Below are 21,014 nucleotides of genomic sequence, written 5' to 3'. Positions count from 1 at the left end.
AGAATAAGACATACAAGCCACTCTAAACACCTTTGCGGAAGCATGCGAGAAGCTCGGTCTGTCATCGAACATTGAGGAAACCAAAGTGCTCTTCCAGCAGTCACCAGCCAATTCTTCTCCAATGCCAGAGATACAGCTTAATGGTGTAACGTTAGAAAATGTTGACCATTTCCACTACCTTGGCAGCCATCTCTCCACAAAAGTCAACATTGACACTGAAATACAACACTGCCTGAGCTCTGCGAGTGCAGCTTTTTTCCAAATGAAGCAGAGAGTGTTTGAGGACCAGGACATCCGTAGGGATACCAAAGTGCTTGTTTATAAAGCTATTGTCCTCCCAACGCCTGCACAACGTGGACTGTCTACAGACGTCACACTCAACTTCTGGAACTATTCCATCAGCGCTGCCTCCACAAAATCCTGCAAATCTCTTGGGAAGACAAGCGGACAAACATCAGCGTGCTGGAAGAAGCAAAGACCACCAGCACTGAAGCGATGGTCCTCCGCCATCAACTCCGCTGGACCGGCCAGGTTGTCCGGATGCTCGACCACCATCTCCCAAAGCAGTTGCTCTACTCTGAACTCAAGAATGGAAAGCGGAATGTTGGAGGACAGGAAAAGAGATTTAAAGATGGGCTCAAAGCCAACCTTAAAAACTCTGGCCCTTGAGTGCTCCAGCTGGAGGTCACCTGTGACCAGCAGTGCTGTAGAATTTGAAGAGGCACGAATGGAGGGTGAAAGAGATAAATGTGCCCAGAGGAAGGCGCATCAAGCCAACCCCGACTGAGACTGCCTCCCACCTGGAAACCTATGCCCTCACTGCGGGTTAAGACACAGGTCAAGAATAGAGCTCCACAGTCACCTACGGACCTGCCACCAGAACACCGACTTTGGCAGACAATCCTACTCGGATAACGAGGGATCGCTTAAGTAAGTATAACCCTGTCCACACAAGTACTGCAAATTCAGTCTGGTTTTTTTTCCAGTGTTTCCAAAATAATGCCTGCAAGTCACTTACCTTTACAAAGCCTACAAGGTCTTCTCTTATTCCTGTCACGTTAACAAGAGAGCAGTGAATGACACTGGTCCATGTGGGCACAAACCTTACAGAGAATGATAACTGTTCTGAGATACTCATATCCATATTTAATCCGTTAAAAGAAACACAGTGTGATGCATTGCATCTTTCAACAATTTTGGACTATCTTGTCACCACAAATGTCTATTAGTTTTGTATTTGAGGACTAGTACTAGGCATTCACAGCTGCAGTTTAAAGATGACTTTTCAGGTCACTTCCACTATATTGGCTATTGTTGCTATTGCAATGTAAATTGGCGGAAAGGTAGGCAAGGATAGTGAGAATAAATTATCAAAATTTGGTTGAGATAGTGTTTGGAGTTCTGGAGGAATTATTATTTTTTGCTTCTCATAGACTTAGCATGGGGATTTAGTTAACCATTTACAATTCATGAGTAAACTAGGTTGTTTTTAACCTGAAAAAAGGGGGTAAAACCTGTAAACACCCTCCCCCCCCCCCCCCCCCGGGCTGGCTATGGGCTTGTGTGTGGATATATCCTGTCTGCATCTTTCTTGTAACAATGTGAGGACCTTTTTTGGTGTGGAGTATCCAAGTTGGAACGCTTCCATGACACACTTATGTTCCTTCTAAGGCATTTCCTTTAGACATTCTGGTTCTCTCTACTGTACCAAAGGTCTCTCTGGGTTTTTCCACCCACATGCCTGATGGCTTTTTTGTCCGGAGGCACTGTTTCTATTTAATCTCCCTCCCTCTCTTTTTCTTTTCTGGTGCCATTCACTGCTCTCTTGTCTTCTTCTTCTGCCTGTGTGCAGATGGCATATATTTTCAATGTGCAACACATGGTGCTACACAGGGAAAGATATTAGAGGCAAAGATGAAGTATTTTGGCGACATCATGAGAAGACAGGAAAGCTTGGAGAAGAGAATGATGCTGGGAAAATGGAAGGAAAAAGGAAGAGGAGCCCACTAAGGACAAGATGAATGAATGCTGTCGTTGAAGTGACTGGCTTGACCTTGAAGGAGCTGGGGGTAACGACGGTTGATAGGGAGCTCTGGCATGGGCTGGTCCATAAAGTCACGAAGAGTCGGAAGCGACTTAACAACACAGGGTTGTTGTAGGTTTTTTTGGGGCTATATGGCCATGTTCTAGAGGCATTCTCTCCTGACATTTCATCTGCATCTATGGCAAGCATCCTCAGAGGTACCTCACTACCTCTGAGGATGCTTGCCATAGATGCAGGCGAAACGTCAGGAGAAAATGCCTGTAGAACATGTCCATATAGCCCAAAAAAACCTACAGCAACCCAGTGATTCTGGCCATGAAATCCTTCAACAATACAACAACAAATTTATTTATTATTTATTTATTTCCTATATTTTTACCCCGCCCTTCTCACTCTCGAGGGGGGACTTAGGGCGGCCTTACAAAAGCACCATAGGGTGCCGGCATCATTAAAGCAATCATCAATACATTAAAATATTAAAAACAGTAATTAGACAATTTATTAAAAACATGATTGTTAAAATCAGAATCCAAAATCCAGAATCCAAAGTCCAGTCCGGGTCAATTCATTATCTTAAAATTTCTTCCACTTGCTGTTATTACTGGTCGAACACTTGGTCCCATAGCCAGGTCTTAAGTTTCCTTCTGAAAGACAGGAGGGAAGTGGCCACTCTGATGTCCCTGGGGAGGGAGTTCCACAGAAAAGGGGCAAATGCAGAGAAGGCCCTGTCCCTCGTCCACACCAATCACGTTTGCGATGGCAGTGGGATCGAGAGAAAGGCCTCTCCGGATGATCTTAAATTTTGTGATGGTTCATAACAGGAGATATGTTCGGACAAGTAGTCTGGGCCAGAACCGTTTAGGGCTTTAAAGGTTAAAACCAGCACTTTGAATTGTGCTTGGAAGCTGATCGGCAGCCAGTGTATTTATGTGAATTTATTAATATGAATTTATATGAATTTATATCCAGCTTCCTCTCTCCCAAAGGAGACTCAAATGACTACCACTAAAAATCAAACAATAAATATGCTGTGTTTTTAAATTTAGAGAGTGGTTTGTGAATCATAGAATTATAGAACTGGAAGAGACCCCCAAGGGCCATCCAGTCCAATCCAATTCTGCCACGCAGGAATACACAATCAAAACACTCTTGATAGATAGTCATTCAGCCTCTGTTTAAAACACTCTAGAGCAGGAGATGCCCCTCACTTTCCCAGCTTTCCAGACCCCATAGTTGTGGGGAACTCAACAAAAATTCACCCACACTATCCTTCAGGGAAGGTGAGCCCAATGTCTTCTGTTGCCAGAGGAGAAACAGCAATCTTCTCAATCCATTGTCAAAATACACAGTAACCATGCCTGATCACATTCTTTTGAGGTAAAAATCCTGTAAGTTCACATTATTGGGGCAGAAAATTCTAGTTATGGTTGCTTGTGATGTGCTTTCAACTCGTTTCTGACTTAGTCCTAAGGTCGTGTGGTTTTCTTGGAAATATTTGTTCAGAGGGGCTTTGGCTTTGCCTTCCTCTGAGGTTGGAAGGATTTGACTTTTCCTAAGATCACCCATTGGGGTTCCGTGTCTGAGTATGGATTCAAACCTTGATCTCCAGAACTGTGTGAAATACACACTTTGACATGGGGCAGATCTACACTGATCTCTTTAAAGACCTTTTTCACACAAGAGGTGCCCCTATCCTTGGATCACAGCATTTACTATCATTAAATAAATATTTTAAATCACGACTCAATTAAATTCAGTACTATCATTATGTAATGACCAGCTCTTTCAGATATTTCTCACTATCACTTTAATTTAAATGTATTCTGATTAAACCTGATGCATGAGGATCAGAAACGAGGAAAATAACAACCTTTTGCTATGTGAATTGTCACATTTTTGATGCCTATGAGAATATGTTTTGTTGTTTTGTGCCTTCAAGTTCTTTCTGAACAATGGTTACCCTAAAATTAACCGTATCACAGGGGTTTTATTGGTAAGATTTGATCCCTTTGGGGTTGCCATTGCCTTTCTCCAAGGGCCCTTCCAGACAGACCCCTATATCTCAGGATCTGATCCCAGGTTTTCTGTTTATCCCAGATTATCTGGGAGTGCAGACTCATATAAACCAGTTTAAAGCAGAAAACCTGGGATCAGATCCTGGGATATAGCGGCCTGTCTGGAAAGGTCCTGAGGCTGGCCTCTTCCACATAGCTGTATAAAATCCACACTGACCTGGATTATATGACAGTGTGGACTCAGATAACCCAGTTCAAAGGAGGTATTGTGGATTATCTGAAAAGAAAAATGGGTTCCCTCAGAACTAAAAAGACCAGTATCCACTAATTGCAGTGATGCAAATGTATCTAAACACATAGAAGTTCAATGTATACATACACATAAAAATGTCAGTAAAACATAGGATTGTTACATTAACATTTAACAGAAATAATTTGTTCTTTTCTCAAATGATGAAAAAAATTTTTGTGTGTGGAAATAATACTTGTATCTTTACTACAGACTAGTAGACACTAAATCTTTGCACAGTAAATGTTGTATTTTCTTTATTACACAAGAGTAGACTCCAACATTCAACCAGTTTGGACTCACAGAAGTCTTTCTCAGGTAGTTGGGTCTAAAACAATACATGTTATTAATACACACATATAGTTTGTCAACTGGAAACATCAAGCTTATAAATGTGTGTGTATATATATATACACACACACACGTGTTACTTATTTATAAAAAAATAAGCTCAATATTGGAGGCAAGTGGTCTACTGACAGTGCTCTTGAAAAGTAGATCCTGAAGGGAACATACATAGTGGCTGAAGGTAGTGCTACACAGTTACATGAATCATGCACCATTCATAACAAAAGTAAAAGTAAAATTTGTGGTATTGTTAACATCACTAAAACCCCATGTTGCCTCTGAGGCCCCATTTGCACTGCCATATAAAATCCAGATTATCTGTTTTGAACTGGATTATTTGGCAGTTTAGACTCATATAACCCAGTTCAAAGCAGACGATGTGGATCACATCTGTTTTGATAATCTGGATTATATGGCAGTGTAGAAGGCCCCATCTGCACTGCCATATAAAATCCAGATTATCTGTTTTGAACTGGATTATTTGGCAGTTTAGACTCATATAACCCAGTTCAAAGCAGACAATGTGGATTACATCTGTTTTGATAATCTGGATTATATGGCAGTGTAGAAGGCCTCATCTGCACTGCCATATAAAATCCAGATTATCAGTTTTGAACTGGATTATTTGGCAGTTTAGACTCATATAACCCAGTTCAAAGCAGACAATGTGGATTACATCTGTTTTGATAATCTGGATTATATGGCAGCGTAGAAGGCCCCATCTGCACTGCCATATAAAATCCAGATTATCAGTTCTGAACTGGATTATTGGGCAGTTTAGACTCATATAACCCAGTTCAAAGCAGACAATGTGGATTACATCTGTTTTGATAATCTGGATTATATGGCATGTAGAAGGCCCCATCTGCACTGCCATATAAAATCCAGATTTTCTGTTTTGAACTGGATTATTTGGTAGTTTATTTGGCAGTTTAGACACACAATTCAAAGCAGATAATTGGGATTATCTATTTTGGATTAAGGCCCCATCTACATTGCCATATAAAATCAAGATCATCTGTCTTGGATTATTTGGCAGTTTAGACTCATATAATCCTGTTCAAAGCAGATAATCTGGATTGTATGTGGCAGTGGCAGTGGGGCCAGAGGAACAGAACATATTACTTCTGTTTCACTGGAGACTTTGATTTGGAAAGCTGGAACACCCACACAGCCATATGCCATGGAGCCAGCCCTCCTTCTGCCTCTCCTCCTTCCCTCCCCCTCCCTTCCTCCACCAAGGAAACTACAGTTCCCAGAGTGCAGCTGGCTAGCCTGAGTCAGTGACGTCATCAGGAAGGGACTTTTCACAGCGAGGGAGCCGGCTGCTGTGGCTGGAAGGGACTCCTTCCTGAAAGAGGATCCTCTGCACATTTCTCTTGGAGGGAAAGCAGCAGAGGGCCCTTGATCCTGGAGAGAAAGCCTCAGAAGGACCAGAGGAGAGTGGTGGGAGTTGCAGTCCATGTAGGTCGTTGAACCGTGGAACAGCGACAAAAACTACTAGGTGCCTTGGAGGCCTGGGACTCCAAAGGGCCACAGTGAAGGCAGCTCCAGCCCTTGACCCAGGCCTGCACAACCTGTGGCCCTCCAGGTATATTGGACTTCAGCTCCCAGAGTTACTCACCCTTCAACAAGCTGGTCAGGGCTTCTGGGAGTTAGAGTCACAAACACCTGGAGGGCCACAGGTTGTGCAGGCCTGGATCGAGGGCTACATCCACATTTTTGGGGCCCTCTGGAGACCTGGCTCTCCAAAGCGCCTAGTTGGGGGGAATCTCTAGTGGCTCCATCCATATCTTAGAAACTCAGACTTGGTCACGGTGGTCCACGCTCTCGTTATATCCAGGATAGACTACTGCAACACCCTCTACGTGGGGTTGCCTTTGAAGACTGCTCAGAAGCTTCAGATAGTCCAACGAGAGGCAGCCATGTTAATAACTGGGGTTGCATCCCATATTACGCCAGCTCCATTGGCTGCCAGTTTGCTACTGGGCACAATTCAAAGTGCTGGCTTTGGCCTATAAAGCCCTAAACGGCCCCGGCCCAATTTACCTGTCCGAACACATCTCCCCCTATGAACCATCGCGGAGATTCAGATCCTCCAGAGAGGCTCTGCGTTCCGTCCCATCATTGTCACAGGTGCAATTGGTAGGGATGAGAGACAGGGCCTTCTCCATAATTGCCCCCCCCCCCCAGCTATGGAACTCCCTGCTGAGATCAGATCGGCCCCCTCCCTCCTCTTCTTCAGAAGGATGGCAAAAAATTGGCTGTGGGACCAAGCTTTCGGGACAGGGCAATAAAGCAGCAATAGGAAAGATTACCAGGCCAATTAGATTTGATGCTGATGACCAAGGCGGTTTTAAATGGTGTATTTTAATATTGAGATAAATGTTTTTAATGTTTATGTATACATATATAAATTCTTGTCCCGGCATTGAATGTTTGCCGTATATATGCTGTGCTCTGCCCTGAGTCCCCTTTGGGGTGAGAAGGGCGGAATATAAATGTTTTAAATAAATAAAATAATAAATAATTGATCCCATCAAAGAGCCCCCATTCCTCTGCCCTACTTTGGAGGAGGCCTCTTTGAAGGGGCCTCCTAGGGACCCTATTGGGGCTTAAAGGGGACTGAAGGGCAGGGAAGCAGAGGGGGAGCCAGCCCACCCTGGAGGAGGGGACCTTGCCTCCTTTGACTTTGACAAACACATCTCTCTGGGCCTTTCCAGACAGGCCCTATATCTCAGGCTCTGATCCCATGTTTTCTGCTTTAAACTGGATTATATGAGTCCACACTGCTAGATAATCTGGGATTAACAGAAAACCTAGGATCACATCCTGGAATATAGGGCCTGTCTGTGTGTATTCTTACGTCCTCTGACTTGCATCCACAGAAATTTTGTTTATAAAGGTAGGCAGTGGCACCTTTTAAACTTTCAGGTGACAAAGCCTTCCAGGTAGTATGGCTTGCCTCTGTGATAGAGGTACATAAACACATGAGGCCAATCTGCACCAAATACTCAGTACGAAGGGCGCCTGGATTAGCTGTTGAGTGGGTTGCCACAGGCCCCTTTCCGCCTTAGAATCTTTTACATAACCCCAAGCACAGGCAATCCCCAAGTTACGAACAAGATAGGTTGTGTATGTTTGTTCTTCAGCCAAATTTGTATGTAAGCCAGAACAGGGACATTTTTAAAGTATAACTCCAGCCAAATACACACACACACACACTTACTTATCTTTGGAGAGCATAGGAAAGCATTAACACCACTATGATTTTTGTTTTGCTGTCTGTGCCCCTGTTTAGAAGATTTCACTTCACTTTCTATCCCTGTGATAATTGGATTTTGAAAAATTTGGGAACAAGGATTGGTGAGAAATCTTCATGAAGACACCTTTTCCCCATTATAACTCTCAGGAGTGAATTTTCCTTCTTAGTGGTAAATTTCTCTCACCTGTTGTCTCATCCCCCAATTGTAACTATGAGTTATTTGTCATTTAGATGTTTGTAACATGGGGACTGTCTGTATATAGGTATATAAAATAGGTATAAGAATCAAACACATTTACTAATAATCAACCAGCATTTGCAAGACTTCCTGACCAGGCTGATTTTCCTTTTAGTGCAGTACAGCAAAGACATTTTCTGTAGAATCCACTGTGAACAGTACCCAGTTTATTTATTTATTTATGGCATTTCTATGCCACCTTTCCCAGCCCAGAGGTGACTCAAGGTGGCTTACAACTGGCACAATTAGATGCCACAATATTAATAAAACACAATTAAAAACATTTAGTGCACATTATAAAAACCATGTAAAAACCATTAAAAACATATAATCACCAGTGACTTCCTATTAACTCATTTCCCCAAAACATTGTTAACAGATTGGAGTAAACAGGTGGCATTCAGAAATCTTTTATTGTTGCCCAATATTTCATGACCCCAATACTGAGCGAAATGGACCCCATTTGGGGTTCAGACCCATAGTTTAGGAATCAGTGATCCAGCAGACAGCATAATTGTGTCGTATGCAGTTCAGTTCTGTGGCTCACAATTTCTGTCTCTCTGCCCTCTTCCTTTATTAGACTGCTTCATCCAGAAGTGATGTCCTCTTCTGAGAATGCAGCTGGAAAAAGCGCCTGTGGAGGCAAGCCCGATCCACTGCAGACCCAAGGAGTCACTTGCCAGGAAGACCCAAATGGGGGAAACTTGTGGGACACTTTTCAGCTCCTACAGATCGATGTGGGTTGTGAAAGCTCAAGGGACCAAGTTGCTTCAAACGAAAACGGATGTTCGGTATGTACAGTACTAAAGTTAGGCCTGTTTTGGGAACAGGATGAATAAATCCAGCCGTATGGGCTTATCTCTGGTCATTATTAGCTAGCAAACACATTTTAACAGGGATCCTGTTTTGCTTTGAACTGTAAGGCTGGAATTGTTGGCCTTGTGACTCATACAAATCAAGACACAATCCCTTTTTGCCAATCCAGCTGGCCCTCCACATTTGCAGGTTTCAATTTTGCAGAGTTGATTATTCGTGGATTTGATTATAATGGTGTCTCTGGGAATCTTGGGGTCTTCTGGTATGACTGTGTGATCAACTTTTGCTAGAATTTGATCATAAACTCATGCTGGAGAACTTAGCGATTCCTAGAGAGAATCACACTGTAGAGCAGAGGTCCGTAGACTTTTTAAGATGAGGGCCAGTTCAGGGTCCCTCAGACTGTTGACCCAGACTATAGTTCCAAAAAAAAAAAAAAAAGAAAAAAAAAGAAAAGAAAAAAAAAAAAGAAAACCATGAAAGAACAATACAATATTTAAAATGAAGAATAATTTTAACAATTTTTACCAGTATTTCAATGGTAACTGTGGGCTAGCTTTTGGCTGAAGAGATAGTCAAATTAATTAGGATTATTGTTGTTGTGTGCCTTCAAGTAATTTCAGACTTAGGGCAACCCTAAGTTTGGGGACCCCTGCCATAGAGTCACACTAGTGGATTGTAATTCCTAGGGAGGTGTTCTCTTGAGTTTAAAAAGTGTTTTTAAATAATTTACATTGTTCCTACTTCTGTAAGCCTTCTCCACCCCTAACCCTAGTGAATGTAGAGGGCTGGCTGTAGCAGCGAAACAAACAAACAAATAAAAACAAACAAACAACCCTTTGCAGTAGCTGTTTTCATTTAAAATATTTTCAATTATACTTCATTAAAAAAGATTCCAGATAAATGAAAGAAAACTCTTCATACAAATACATGAATAGAATACCATTGCATATATCAGTATATTATGATTAAAATAGAATATACAGCAACTTATTAAGCAAAATAAAATAACAAAAACGACATACAATTTTTCAATGTTCTCCCAGCACACATGGGCTGTTCTTTTGCATTGAAGCACAAGTAAGCTCTTGTTCCCAAAGTTGTGCAAAAGTTTTAATACAAAAGTATTGTATTTAATACATTCAACATTCACAACTATTTAAAAATAGTTGTAGAAATAACTCCTCTGTATAGGGAAATTATTACTCCTAAGATTGTGGTAAAAGGGACGTAACTGGGGAAAACCGATCTTAACCCACTTAATTTTCACAGACACAAGACATGTCTTTTAGATGGACTGGTGCTAAATTATCAAACCTTTAAAATAAGTATAAGTGTAAATGTACAATGTTCATTTTTGACAATAAGATTGATTGGATCACTCCTGAATATTATTCCCTCCTCTGCATTAATATGACTTAATTTTTTTTCTTTTATTCATATTAAGAGAAATGTTTTGAGGAAACAGAGGCACTGGGAGAAGATTGTTTCAGCAAAGAAGAGCAAAAGAAAACTTGAGCGAGAAAGGCGAAAAGCAAAACATGCAGAAGAAAAAGGTATTGTATGTATATGATTTATATCCTGCCGACTCTCAAGATGCAATGTTATATGATTAAGATACATTACAGAACAGTTGAGTTAAAAACTGATTAAAAGCCTATAAATTAAAACACTGAGGAATAGTTCAGAAACCAGCACCTATCCATCTTGCATTGGGTCCTTCTTAATCCTTTGCAGAAAGCTCTGCAGAATGGGAACGAAGGTCTTTAGCTGCTGGCAGAAGGCCAGTCTTTCCTCGCTTGGGGTTGCCTGTCCTGGAAGCAGCTCCAAGAGGCACTCTCTGATGTTTACACCAGATGTTTTTCTGTAGTGATGTAACTTGGAGACCCCCCCCCCCGCCCCCAATCCCTAAAGTGGCACAAAACCACATGAGGGAATCCAGTCTGGCGAATAACCTGGTCCTAAATACTATATTTCATTGCATAATAGTAACACTTTTTATCCCCCTTTTTTAAAGTGAAAAAGGGAGATGCGACTATTATGCAAGGAAAAAAGTGTCTGGTTTTTGTATCAAAACAATAACTTTTTTTACACTTGTGTTAAAATTATTGGAGAGTGAGCGAGTGAAGCGGTGGATGGGTAGATCTTTTGGCGAATGGGTGGGCGATTGGGTGGGTGAGTGACTGAGTGAGTGATGTGCTCTTGCTAAAAGGGGGTGAGCAAGTGAGTAAAACTCTGCAAGGCAGTGCAGCAAGATATGTGGAAGGGAATGCTAGACTGTTTACATCACAGAGGCTGCCTAAATCAAGGGTTCGACTATTATGCGAGGAATCCTAAAATACCAAATTTGGGACCCAAAAAAGGGGGGTGCAACTGTTACACTATAGTCACTATTATGTGGTGAAATACTGTGAAACACATATACACAGACTGGGGCACAGCAATGCGTGGCAGGGAGCGGCTAGTGCGGTCATAAAACTTTGAAGAAAAACATGCGTGTCCCTGAGAAGTGCCAGTCTAACAAACAGGAGATGGCAGGAGAGAAAAAGAGATGCAGACAAAGGGCAATGAAAGAAGGGCTTTCCCTCCTACCTCCCTCAACTGCCTATTTTCTTGATGAGGATTATAAACTTGGACAGGATGTGGTTGAGTTCCAACAGATTGGACCTCAAGAAGATGTAATGCATTTATGTTTTGTAATCTTTTGTAAGATACACAGTTATTTGCATAGGAATTGGGCTAAAACACATATAGGGAGCTCTGATGGGGCAAGGCTGTGTCATGTAGTTTCTTTCCCTGCCCAGTGAGATCTTGGGATATGAGTATTTTTAAATACCATGAGCATTTTAAAGTTAACACATTTAATTGGGCTCCTGATGAGGACTGGATTTTCATGTGTACCTCTTTCATCCAGTTCCCATTTTGTCTGCTTTTTAGGTTCTGCTCAACAGCTCAGTAAGCGGGAACTAAAACTGATTGCAAAAGAGCGCCTTCTGAGTGCCAGAGAAACGGGCCCTTGGCTGTGTATTGATTTGAGTATGACCACTAACATGACTCATAAGGTAGTTGTTCCCACTGATCCAACTGTTTAAATCTTACCCCCGGCCTTTCAGATTTGGTTCTTATGAGTCTCTGCCCTTCTGTGGAGCTGCACCTTTAGAAAGCTGCAAGCCACAAAGGTGCATTCAGAAGCATTAGGTGCTGAACCTGCTGTTGGGTAGGTAGTATCTAGGCTGAATGGTTCCTTTGATTGGAAAGCAACAGTAATAAACCCACCTTCACATTCCACATTAGAGCCACACTACGTTTGTTATCAGAATTATCAGAATTACTACTAAAACTATCATTATTTATACCTCACTTTTTCTCTCCAAAAAAGAGACTCAAAGTGGATTACAGTAAAACCTATACAATTTATAACCTGAAAAACATACAGACATTAAATTAGAATGATTAAATATTAATGATATTAATGCCTGGGGCCATTATTTATAAGAAATGTTTGGAATTTCATATTTTGGGTGGATTTTGGAATATCTGTATTTGCATATACATACATGCATACATCTTGGTGATGGGATCCAAGTCTAAACATGAACGTCATTTCTGTTTGATGTCACTTTATACACATAGCTGGAAGGTAATTTTATACAATGTTTTCAAAATATTTTTGTATGTGAAAGAAAAGTTGTGTATATTGAATCCCCATAAAGCAAAAGGGTCACTATTTCAGTTACCCATGTGTGGACCATTTTGGGTTTTGGAATATTTTGGATTTTTTCCTCCAGATTTTTGTGTGCGTCAGAATTGACTTGTGAAACTGCAAGTCGCTTCTGGTATGAGAAAATTGGCCAGATGCAAGGACGTTGCCCAGGGGATGTCCGGATGTTTTACCATCCTGTGGAAGCCTTCTCTCATGTTCCTGCATGGGAAGATGGAGCTGACAAAAGGAGCTCGCCCCACTCTCCAGATTTGAACCGTTGTTGTTTTGGGCAGCATTCCTGCCGGCACAAAGGTTTAACCTATTGTGCCACCAGAGGCTTCTTTTTTTCCAGATAAGGGATGCTCAACCTGTGTAAATAGGATAATTTCTTGTAATCTGAAGAAAGCATACAAATATTGCTGTGTTTGAAACAGTATAGGCTAGGGAGAGATCACATGAGCCTGTTGCTCACGATCTTTGGCTGAGTTTTCAAGAGAGAGGGATAGGATAGCACGAATCTCAGGCATGTCGGAGGACTTTCTGCCCTTTATGTGGCAGCTGCCACAGCCTCCTGCCAACCTCCCTTCTTTAGAACACTACGGCCTGCTGCTGCAATTACATGGTTCACCCCTCTATCACTAACAGCACTCAAATATTGGCTGGTTCTTCTGTACAGCGGACAGCAGCTTGTACTTCTTGGAATAGCTGAGAAGCAAATTGTTTTGCTAATGGCCCACCAGAAGGGAACAGTCAAACTGAGCAGATAGGCCTTATCACAGAAACTTGTACCAAAGTGTCAGCCTTGCTGCTGGATGTGGCTGGTGGTGCGGGACATTATTTTGATAAAATAATTTTTATTTCGTACAAAACAAACCCAACAGTATGAGACTCTATTGAACTGAATTCTGTCTTTGCATCAAACATATCCGTGTCCTTGGGTTAGTAGTGAATCTGGCTTTATATAAGATATTTAGGCCAGGGAGTGCTGAGACTGCTTCTAAACAGATTTCTTTTTCTTTCCTTTTTTGTCCTCATGGAAGGAAACAAGCCGACTTGCCACCCAGATAAGGCGGCTCTATGGGTCTAACAAGAAATCTGAGAGGCCTTTTTGGGTCTCCCTCACAGGGTTTGTAGAAAACAGCCCAATTTATGAAGCATGCCTAAGGATGAATGATGGATTTGCTAATTATCTTGTAAGTACCCCCTTCCCCTGCACAAAACAAGCATGTCATATTCTAATGTGGGAACCTATCTATCTAAGCCAAAATGATACCATTTGGATGCTTTGTGTCCCATTGCTTTAGCTTGATACTTAAGTAAATCTGCTTAATAACAGATGATGTGGCAGCAATCTGAAGTGGCTGATCTCCCTCCACAAGTTTTAGTCAAAAACCTATGCATACTTCCAAAAACCTATGCATACTTCCATTAAAATCAATGAGGATTACTTCTGAGTTCACATGCATAGGAGTGTGCTGTCTTACACCATTTAGGGCTCACATGGCCAGTGTGACTGGTGTTGCTGATACAGCAGGCAGTATCAGTTGGTAGCATAGCACAGCCCAGCAAAAGGAAAATTCTTGATGTCTTGGTTTTTAGGTTTTTTCTGGGGTTATTTGGTGCACTGATTCAGAAAATTAGACAGAAGACAAAAAAAGAAGTGGGACTGCCCTTAACTCTCCTAAAAATATTTTGTAAAAAGGAGCTTTTTTGACAGAATTTGTTGACTGAGTTATGTCTGTATTATGGAAATAGTAGTCCCAGATTGCTTTAACTGTATGAGCTATTGCACAGTGAGACAGATTACATTGGAAGGTAGTGAATTCTCCTTTCTTTGGATTTTAAAGCAAAGGCTGAGTGGCTTCCAATTGGGAACGGTTCCAGAACAATGTATGTGAAGTAACAGAAGCCTGGACTAGATAACTTTTGAGATCTCTGCCAGTGGATTTCTGTGCTGGGCATTGAAATAAAAAAATACTTTTCCTAAAATCTTATTTTCAAATAATATTCCGAAGCTCTGCGCCTTTCTAACTAGCACAGTCCTGAATGATTTCTCCCGTTCCAGTTAATGTTTCTCCCATTATTTTTCAGATGGATGTTACTCCAGAGAGTTATCTGGACCTGTTTCCTTCAGAAACAATTGTTTACCTCACTCCAGATGCTGAGAATGGTATGTTTCAGCTTTGGTGTAATAGACTCTCATAAAGGCTTTTGCTTATTTGAAAGGAGTCATAGTGGTCCTAGAGATTTAGATCCTTTCTTGGAGTGCATTACAAGTCAAACCTGCACCAACCATTGTAGCTATTTTGTGTCCTATGTTCCGATCTTTTGCATAAAGCACCAAACTCTCCCCTCCTGATCTTGAAAAGCACAGAACAAACAAACATTCCTTCATGTGCTGATTCAATATGGTTTTATCACAACCAAACAGGATTTTCTGCAGTGTATGGTTCCACCTCCCGGGCTGTGTTCTAACAAAATAAAGACTGTCCTCTAAACTTGAACCTCTGGATTTTGCTGAACTACAACCTGATCATGGAGGCTTGACCTGTTGAAAATTGTAGGTCATCTTCACCTGGAGGGCTGTACTTTGCCTTCCTTTATCGCTCTCAAAAAAAAATGAGTATCAATATCTCCTGCAGAAAATAACACAGAGAAGTATCTGGACCAGATAGTAGATTACCTGTGCTAAGTTTACCGTGAACCATGCTTGGAAGAAAACATTACTGATTTCTCCATTACTGTGGCTGATACTTTTGTATACGCATATCACTGATTCTACATATTCATACACCTTTTGTGTTCCAGCTCTTGAGGAGGTGGATCCGCACAAAGTATATATCCTTGGAGGCTTGGTGGATGAAAGCATTCAAAAGGCAAGTATCTTTTACATAAGAGTTTATATTTTTAATACAAATCTTTCAATGTTACCAAATATAAGGTAAGTCTGACTGTAGTTGTTATCAATGCTTTAAGTGCTACACTTTTCAAAAATAATGTTGAACCCATGCTTTTATGTTGAGTGACTCCTGTCTCTTTAATAACTTGTTGTTTATTCGTTCAGTCACTTCCGACAATTCGTGACCTCATGGACCAGCCCACGCCAGAGCTCCCTGTTGGCTGTGGCCACCCCAAGTTCGTTCAAGGTCAATCCAGTCACTTCAAGGATGCCATCCATCCATCTTGCCCTTGGTCGGCCCCTCTTCTTTTTTCCTTCCATTTTCCCCAGCCTCATTATTTTCTCCAAGCTTTCCTGTCTTCTCATGATGTAGCCAAAGTACTTCATCTTTGCTTCTACTGTCCTGAACTAGAGCTGGAAATGAGACAACCATATTATGTTCATTCTTACAGCTGATATGGCCATGAGAAGGCTTCAGTCTGTGCTATTTTACTTTATTTGTGTTATTTTATTTTATGTGTTGATAGTGATTGTTTCATAATTTTTAAGTTATATTGTTTTATACTCATGTGTAGTTTATGTTATATACTGCACCGCAGTGTCTTGTAAGCCACCCCAAGTCCCTTTTGGAGATTGTGGCAGGATACAAATAAAGATGATGATGATGATGATGATGATTATTATTATCTCTGAAACACAACAATATTAATACACACCAATTAGATCACTATGCTGGTTGTTATATTGGATCACACATCGGACACTTCCCAAGTGTCTAGGACTGTGTGATGTATTGGCAAATAATGTGTGCAGATCCCAGTAGGGTGGCTTTTTGCAGCTGACATATGGTAATTTTGTCAGAGCTGATTGTGTTTAAGTGCAGGCCAAGGTCTTTAGGCACTGCACCCGGTGTTTAGGGACCACCTTGACTGGCTTGTGCCAAATTATTATTATTACTATTATTACTATTATTACTATTACTATTATTACTATTATTGCATTTGTTGGAACCTGTAGGAAGTGCCCTGCATGAGCATTTTATGTATTTTTTTCGTTTGATCTGATTTGCCCTTTTAGAGCCTTACCTTGCACAAAGCCCAAAGAGAGCATCTGCAGACAGTACGGCTGCCGATCCAAGAGTACATGGTAAAGAACACCAATGCAAAGAACTATCACTCAACGACACTGGCAGTTAACCAAGGTGGGTGTGTTAGCACTGTTTGGCAAAAACTCACTGAAGTGCATGGTTCATGCAACCTGCCACTAACATTATTCCAGTGTACTATGCTTCCACTTTGACTGCCATGGCAGTGTTATGAGATTTGCTATTTATGAATTTTTAGCCAAAAGCTCTTCTAGTGGCCCACAAAACTACAAAGCCTCTTATATTGACTATGCTAGCTAGAGTTGATGGAAGCTGCATCCCAACAGCATGCGGAGAAGCGGAGGTGTCCCACTCCTGGTCCAATATATGGAAGGCCTCCAAAAGGAGGTAGTCTGTTTCAAACCACAATGACTAAAAATAGCAAGTCTTGGCCTTGTTCTCTACTGATATTCTAACCCTCTGCTAGAGACCAAGATGGGATAGTGTCTGAATCAAAATGATGCTATTACTGTATCTTATTCAATGCTAAGTTCCATTAACCTCTGCAATAACAAATACATTTGTCTTGCAGTTTTTGATGCCCTATTGTGTTTTTATGCGACCAAGAGCTGGGAAGAAGCCCTCAGAGTTGCAGTTTCTCCTGGAAAAGGTTATGTCCTTCGGGAAGAGACCATTTGAAAGATGCAAGCTGCAAACGTGGGATAACGTTCAAAGAAACTTGCACATTGTTGGATTGACTCCAAAGTTAGATTTTCTTTCTATTTGTGGACCAGCCGGACTACCTTTTTTATACCCAGCTAGGTCACCCCTGCCTTTTTTGACCAAGTCTATGAATACATGAAATGTATAATTAACTTTAAAAATTATTTTGGCTTATTTGTTTGTTTATTGAGTTGCCAACTCACTTTTCACCTCAAAATGGGAATCAACCCATTGTAGAATTATAGAAAAAAAGACTATTTTTATTACATTTTAATTTTTATTCAATGAGACAAGCATACTACCACACATATGAGATATGCACCAAAGCAAATTACAGCAAACAAGCATTTTTCTTAATATGAAACACTAAACTACAACAGCTAACAAAACTACTAAGTCAAGCCTATACATAAAATATACAAAAACTAAAGAAGAAATGTGAAAATGAATCTAACTAATCTACAGACCTCTCACTCCCTCTCTGATGGTTTTTTAGTTTTTCCTAGGCTACCGAGTAAAGACTATATTTTAAAAGAAAGATACAGTTAAAAGAGGCAGGAACAACAATCATAACAGAATCAAGTCATAGACACAATTTAAAATAATGAAAGCACAACAAACCCGAGAAAAAGTTTCAAAGGTATTAGGGGCAAAGCTTTTTTTATTATGTCAGAAGCAACTTGAGAACATATTGCAAGTCGCTTCTGGTGCGAGAGAATTGGCTGTCTACAGAGATGTTGCCCAGGGGACACCCGGATGTGTTACCATCCTGCTGAGAGGCTTCTCTTGTATCCCTGCAAGCTAGAGCTGACAGACGGAAGCTCACCCTGTCTCACGGATTCAAACTGTCAACCTTCAGGTCAGCAGCCCAACCTTCAGGTCAGCATTCCAGCTGGCACAAGAGTTTAACCCATTGTGCCACTGCAGCAAAGTGAAGGTAAGAAACAGTGAATTAAAAAAATACTTTTTTTTTTTTAAACTGATAGAAAAGTTCTCTAGGAATCTCTAGGACATCCGTTGTGATTCTGTGGGCAACTTCTGGTGGAGTTGGAGGTAGGTCCCTGGGTGACCTAGAGTTTCTGAGAGAGTGTGTGTGTATTGATCAAATCCAGAAATCATCACATCTACAGAATGTGGAGGGCCTTTTGTACAGCCGCTGGAGTCATGATATAGTATGTAGTATTAGGCATATTTTAATTGTATTTCTTAAGCAACTAGAAATTACATTTGTGCAGCATCAGCCTAATCCTCACGGGTCTCTAGTTGACTGAGAGTCAAGAGTCATCATGAGGAAAGGGTGTCTCCACAGAAGCTTTATCACCAATCCTTGTTTCCATAACAAGTCAAATTTTTCAAATTGCATTATCACAGAGACAGAAACTGAAATCTTCTGAACAGGGGCACAGAAAGCAACACAAGCACCACAGGGGTGTTATCCCTTCCCTATATATATATATATACATGTGTGTGTGTGTGTAATGCTTGTTTGTGGGATTAACATAACTCAAACACCACTGGCGAATTGACACCAAATTTGAACACAAGACACCTATCAGGCCAACGAGTACAAGACACCTATCAGGCCAACGAGTGACCATCATTCATAAAAACACTGAAAATCATAGCAGAAGGAATTTTAAAAGCTAAAAAAGCAAAAAGACACAACAGCACGTATGCAAAAACGACTCCCCCGGCAAACAAAACACACAATAGCATATCCACACTATCTTCCGTACTACAGCTCCCAGCATCCCCTAGACCAGGCCCTTTAGGAGAGGAGGATGATCCAAATGCCTTTTTTCCAAGCTGCATGTTTTCTTCTCCTTGGATTTCGAGAGCATCCCAATCCCTGCATATTTCCAATTTCCTATTCCTGGACTGCAACTCCCAGCAAGATAAGATAGATAGATTAGATAGAGCTATATAGGTAGCTAGATAAATCGATCAGGAGGACTGCTGGGAGTTGCAGTCCAAGAATAGGTAGAGAAGGAGGAAATGAGAGAAAGTGGAAGGGAAAGAAAAAGGGGGAAGGAAGGAAGGAAGGAGAGAAGGAAAGACTAAAAGGGAGGGAAGGAAGGAGCGAAAGAAAGGAGGAGAGGGAGAGGGAGGGAAGGTTGGTCACAGCAATGCATGGTGGGTACAGCTAGTGTGTGTGTGTGTGTGTGGGTGTGTATATATATATATAGAGAGAGAGAGAGGGAGAGATGGAGTTACACTTAAAAATGTACCTGTTCTGATTTGCATACAAATTCAACTTTAACATCATCAGGGGAGGCCCTGCTCTCGATCCCGCCTGCGTCACAAACACATTTGGTGGGGACAAGACACAGGGCCTTCTCAGTGGTGGCCTCTCGGCTATGGAAAGCCCTTCCTGGGGACGTTAGATCAGCCTCCTCCCTCTTAACATTTTGGAAGAGAGTAAAGACTTGGTTGTTTGAGCAAGCGCTTGAAAATGCAAATTAAAAGACATAGGAATTGGAATGACTGGACGACGAGATGGGACAATGTTTTTATTAGGAGACGCAAATGATGTATGCTTTTAGTATTCTTATTATAGTTTTATATTATGTTTTAATGTTTTAAAATGTTTTATGGTGTTTTGGGGCATCGAATCGTTGCCATTGTAAACCGCCCTGAGCCAGCTAAGGGCTGAGAAGGGTTGTATACAAAAATAGTAAATAAATAAATAAACAAACTCACCAACAAACCTACAGAACCGAACTTGTTTGTAACTTGCAGATTGCCTGTATAGCTGGTGACAACATGCAAAATAATTGTAGCCGAAATAAGAATTAGCAGAAAGATGCCTGAGGTGCTTTGGTTCCCTTAATTTCTCTCCTAAAGGCAACCATGTTCCTATCTATGTCATCCCTAAGAAAAGAGCAAAGCCACAAGCCTTCCTTTCCCTTGCCCGCACTAGAGAGCGCTCACTTGCAGAGAATTTGAGCACCGCCTGTTGCCTGCAGTCACCATTGCAGTCAGATTTTGCTTCTCAGCTGGAAGGCAGACCAGTTGGATTGGGAAGAAGTCATCCCAGTTGCTTCCCCTTTTCAGGCTTAGCAAGAAGGTCAAAAGGGCTTCAGTGCTCAGAGCAGTGAAACCAGGGGGAATCTACACTGTTAACTGCCATGGCTAAATGCTATGGAATTATGAGAGTTGTAATATTGCTAGGTCTTTTGCCTTCTCTGCAAAAGAGTACTGGGGCTTCACCAAACTACATATCCCCATGAATCCATAGCACTGAGACATGGCATTTAAAGTGGGGTCAAACTGCATTAAGTCTAGATGCACCCATAGAGTCCTCTTTCCCTCATTGCAGGAAAGACAGGGAAAGAACGTATAGTACTTTCAGAAGTAGCAGAAGAAAACTGCAACTTTACTCAAAAGTTATCTATTTATTTATTTATTTACAGTATTTATATTCTGCACTTCTCACACCGCAGGGGACTCATGGCGGATTACAATGTACATATACATGGCAAACATTCAATGCCATAGACACACAACATATATAGACAGTTACACAGAGGCTATTTAACATTCTGGCTTCTGGCCACCAGGGGAGCTGTCACTTCCTCATTCTTTGCATA

At 41.3% G+C, this 21,014-nt stretch overlaps 1 protein-coding gene across 3 annotated transcripts; it reads left to right on the top strand.

The window, feature by feature from the left end:
• The first annotated feature begins 6,006 nt into the window (after positions 1 to 6,006).
• TRMT10B (tRNA methyltransferase 10B) lies at positions 6,007 to 17,598 on the top strand. 3 transcript variants are annotated; one of them, XM_060763757.2, is made up of 9 exons: positions 6,007 to 6,160; positions 8,780 to 8,990; positions 10,463 to 10,571; positions 11,953 to 12,077; positions 13,759 to 13,911; positions 14,810 to 14,888; positions 15,527 to 15,594; positions 16,695 to 16,818; positions 17,294 to 17,598. In XM_060763757.2, the coding sequence occupies exons 2-9, from the start codon at positions 8,799 to 8,801 to the stop codon at positions 17,398 to 17,400; spliced, it is 957 nt and encodes a 318-aa protein (XP_060619740.2). In that variant the 5' UTR covers positions 6,007 to 6,160; positions 8,780 to 8,798; the 3' UTR covers positions 17,401 to 17,598. The 3 variants fall into 3 exon arrangements, with proteins under 3 accessions (XP_060619740.2, XP_067320068.1, XP_067320067.1); XM_067463966.1 differs by lacking the exon at positions 6,007 to 6,160 and adding an exon at positions 6,225 to 6,287; XM_067463967.1 differs by lacking the exon at positions 13,759 to 13,911.
• Positions 17,599 to 21,014: the final 3,416 nt, after the last annotated feature.

Source organism: Anolis sagrei, chromosome 2 (genome assembly GCF_037176765.1).
Source record: "Anolis sagrei isolate rAnoSag1 chromosome 2, rAnoSag1.mat, whole genome shotgun sequence".
NCBI classification, from domain to species: Eukaryota; Metazoa; Chordata; class Lepidosauria; order Squamata; family Dactyloidae; genus Anolis; species Anolis sagrei.
This window is presented reverse-complemented; position numbering and strand designations above follow the sequence as displayed.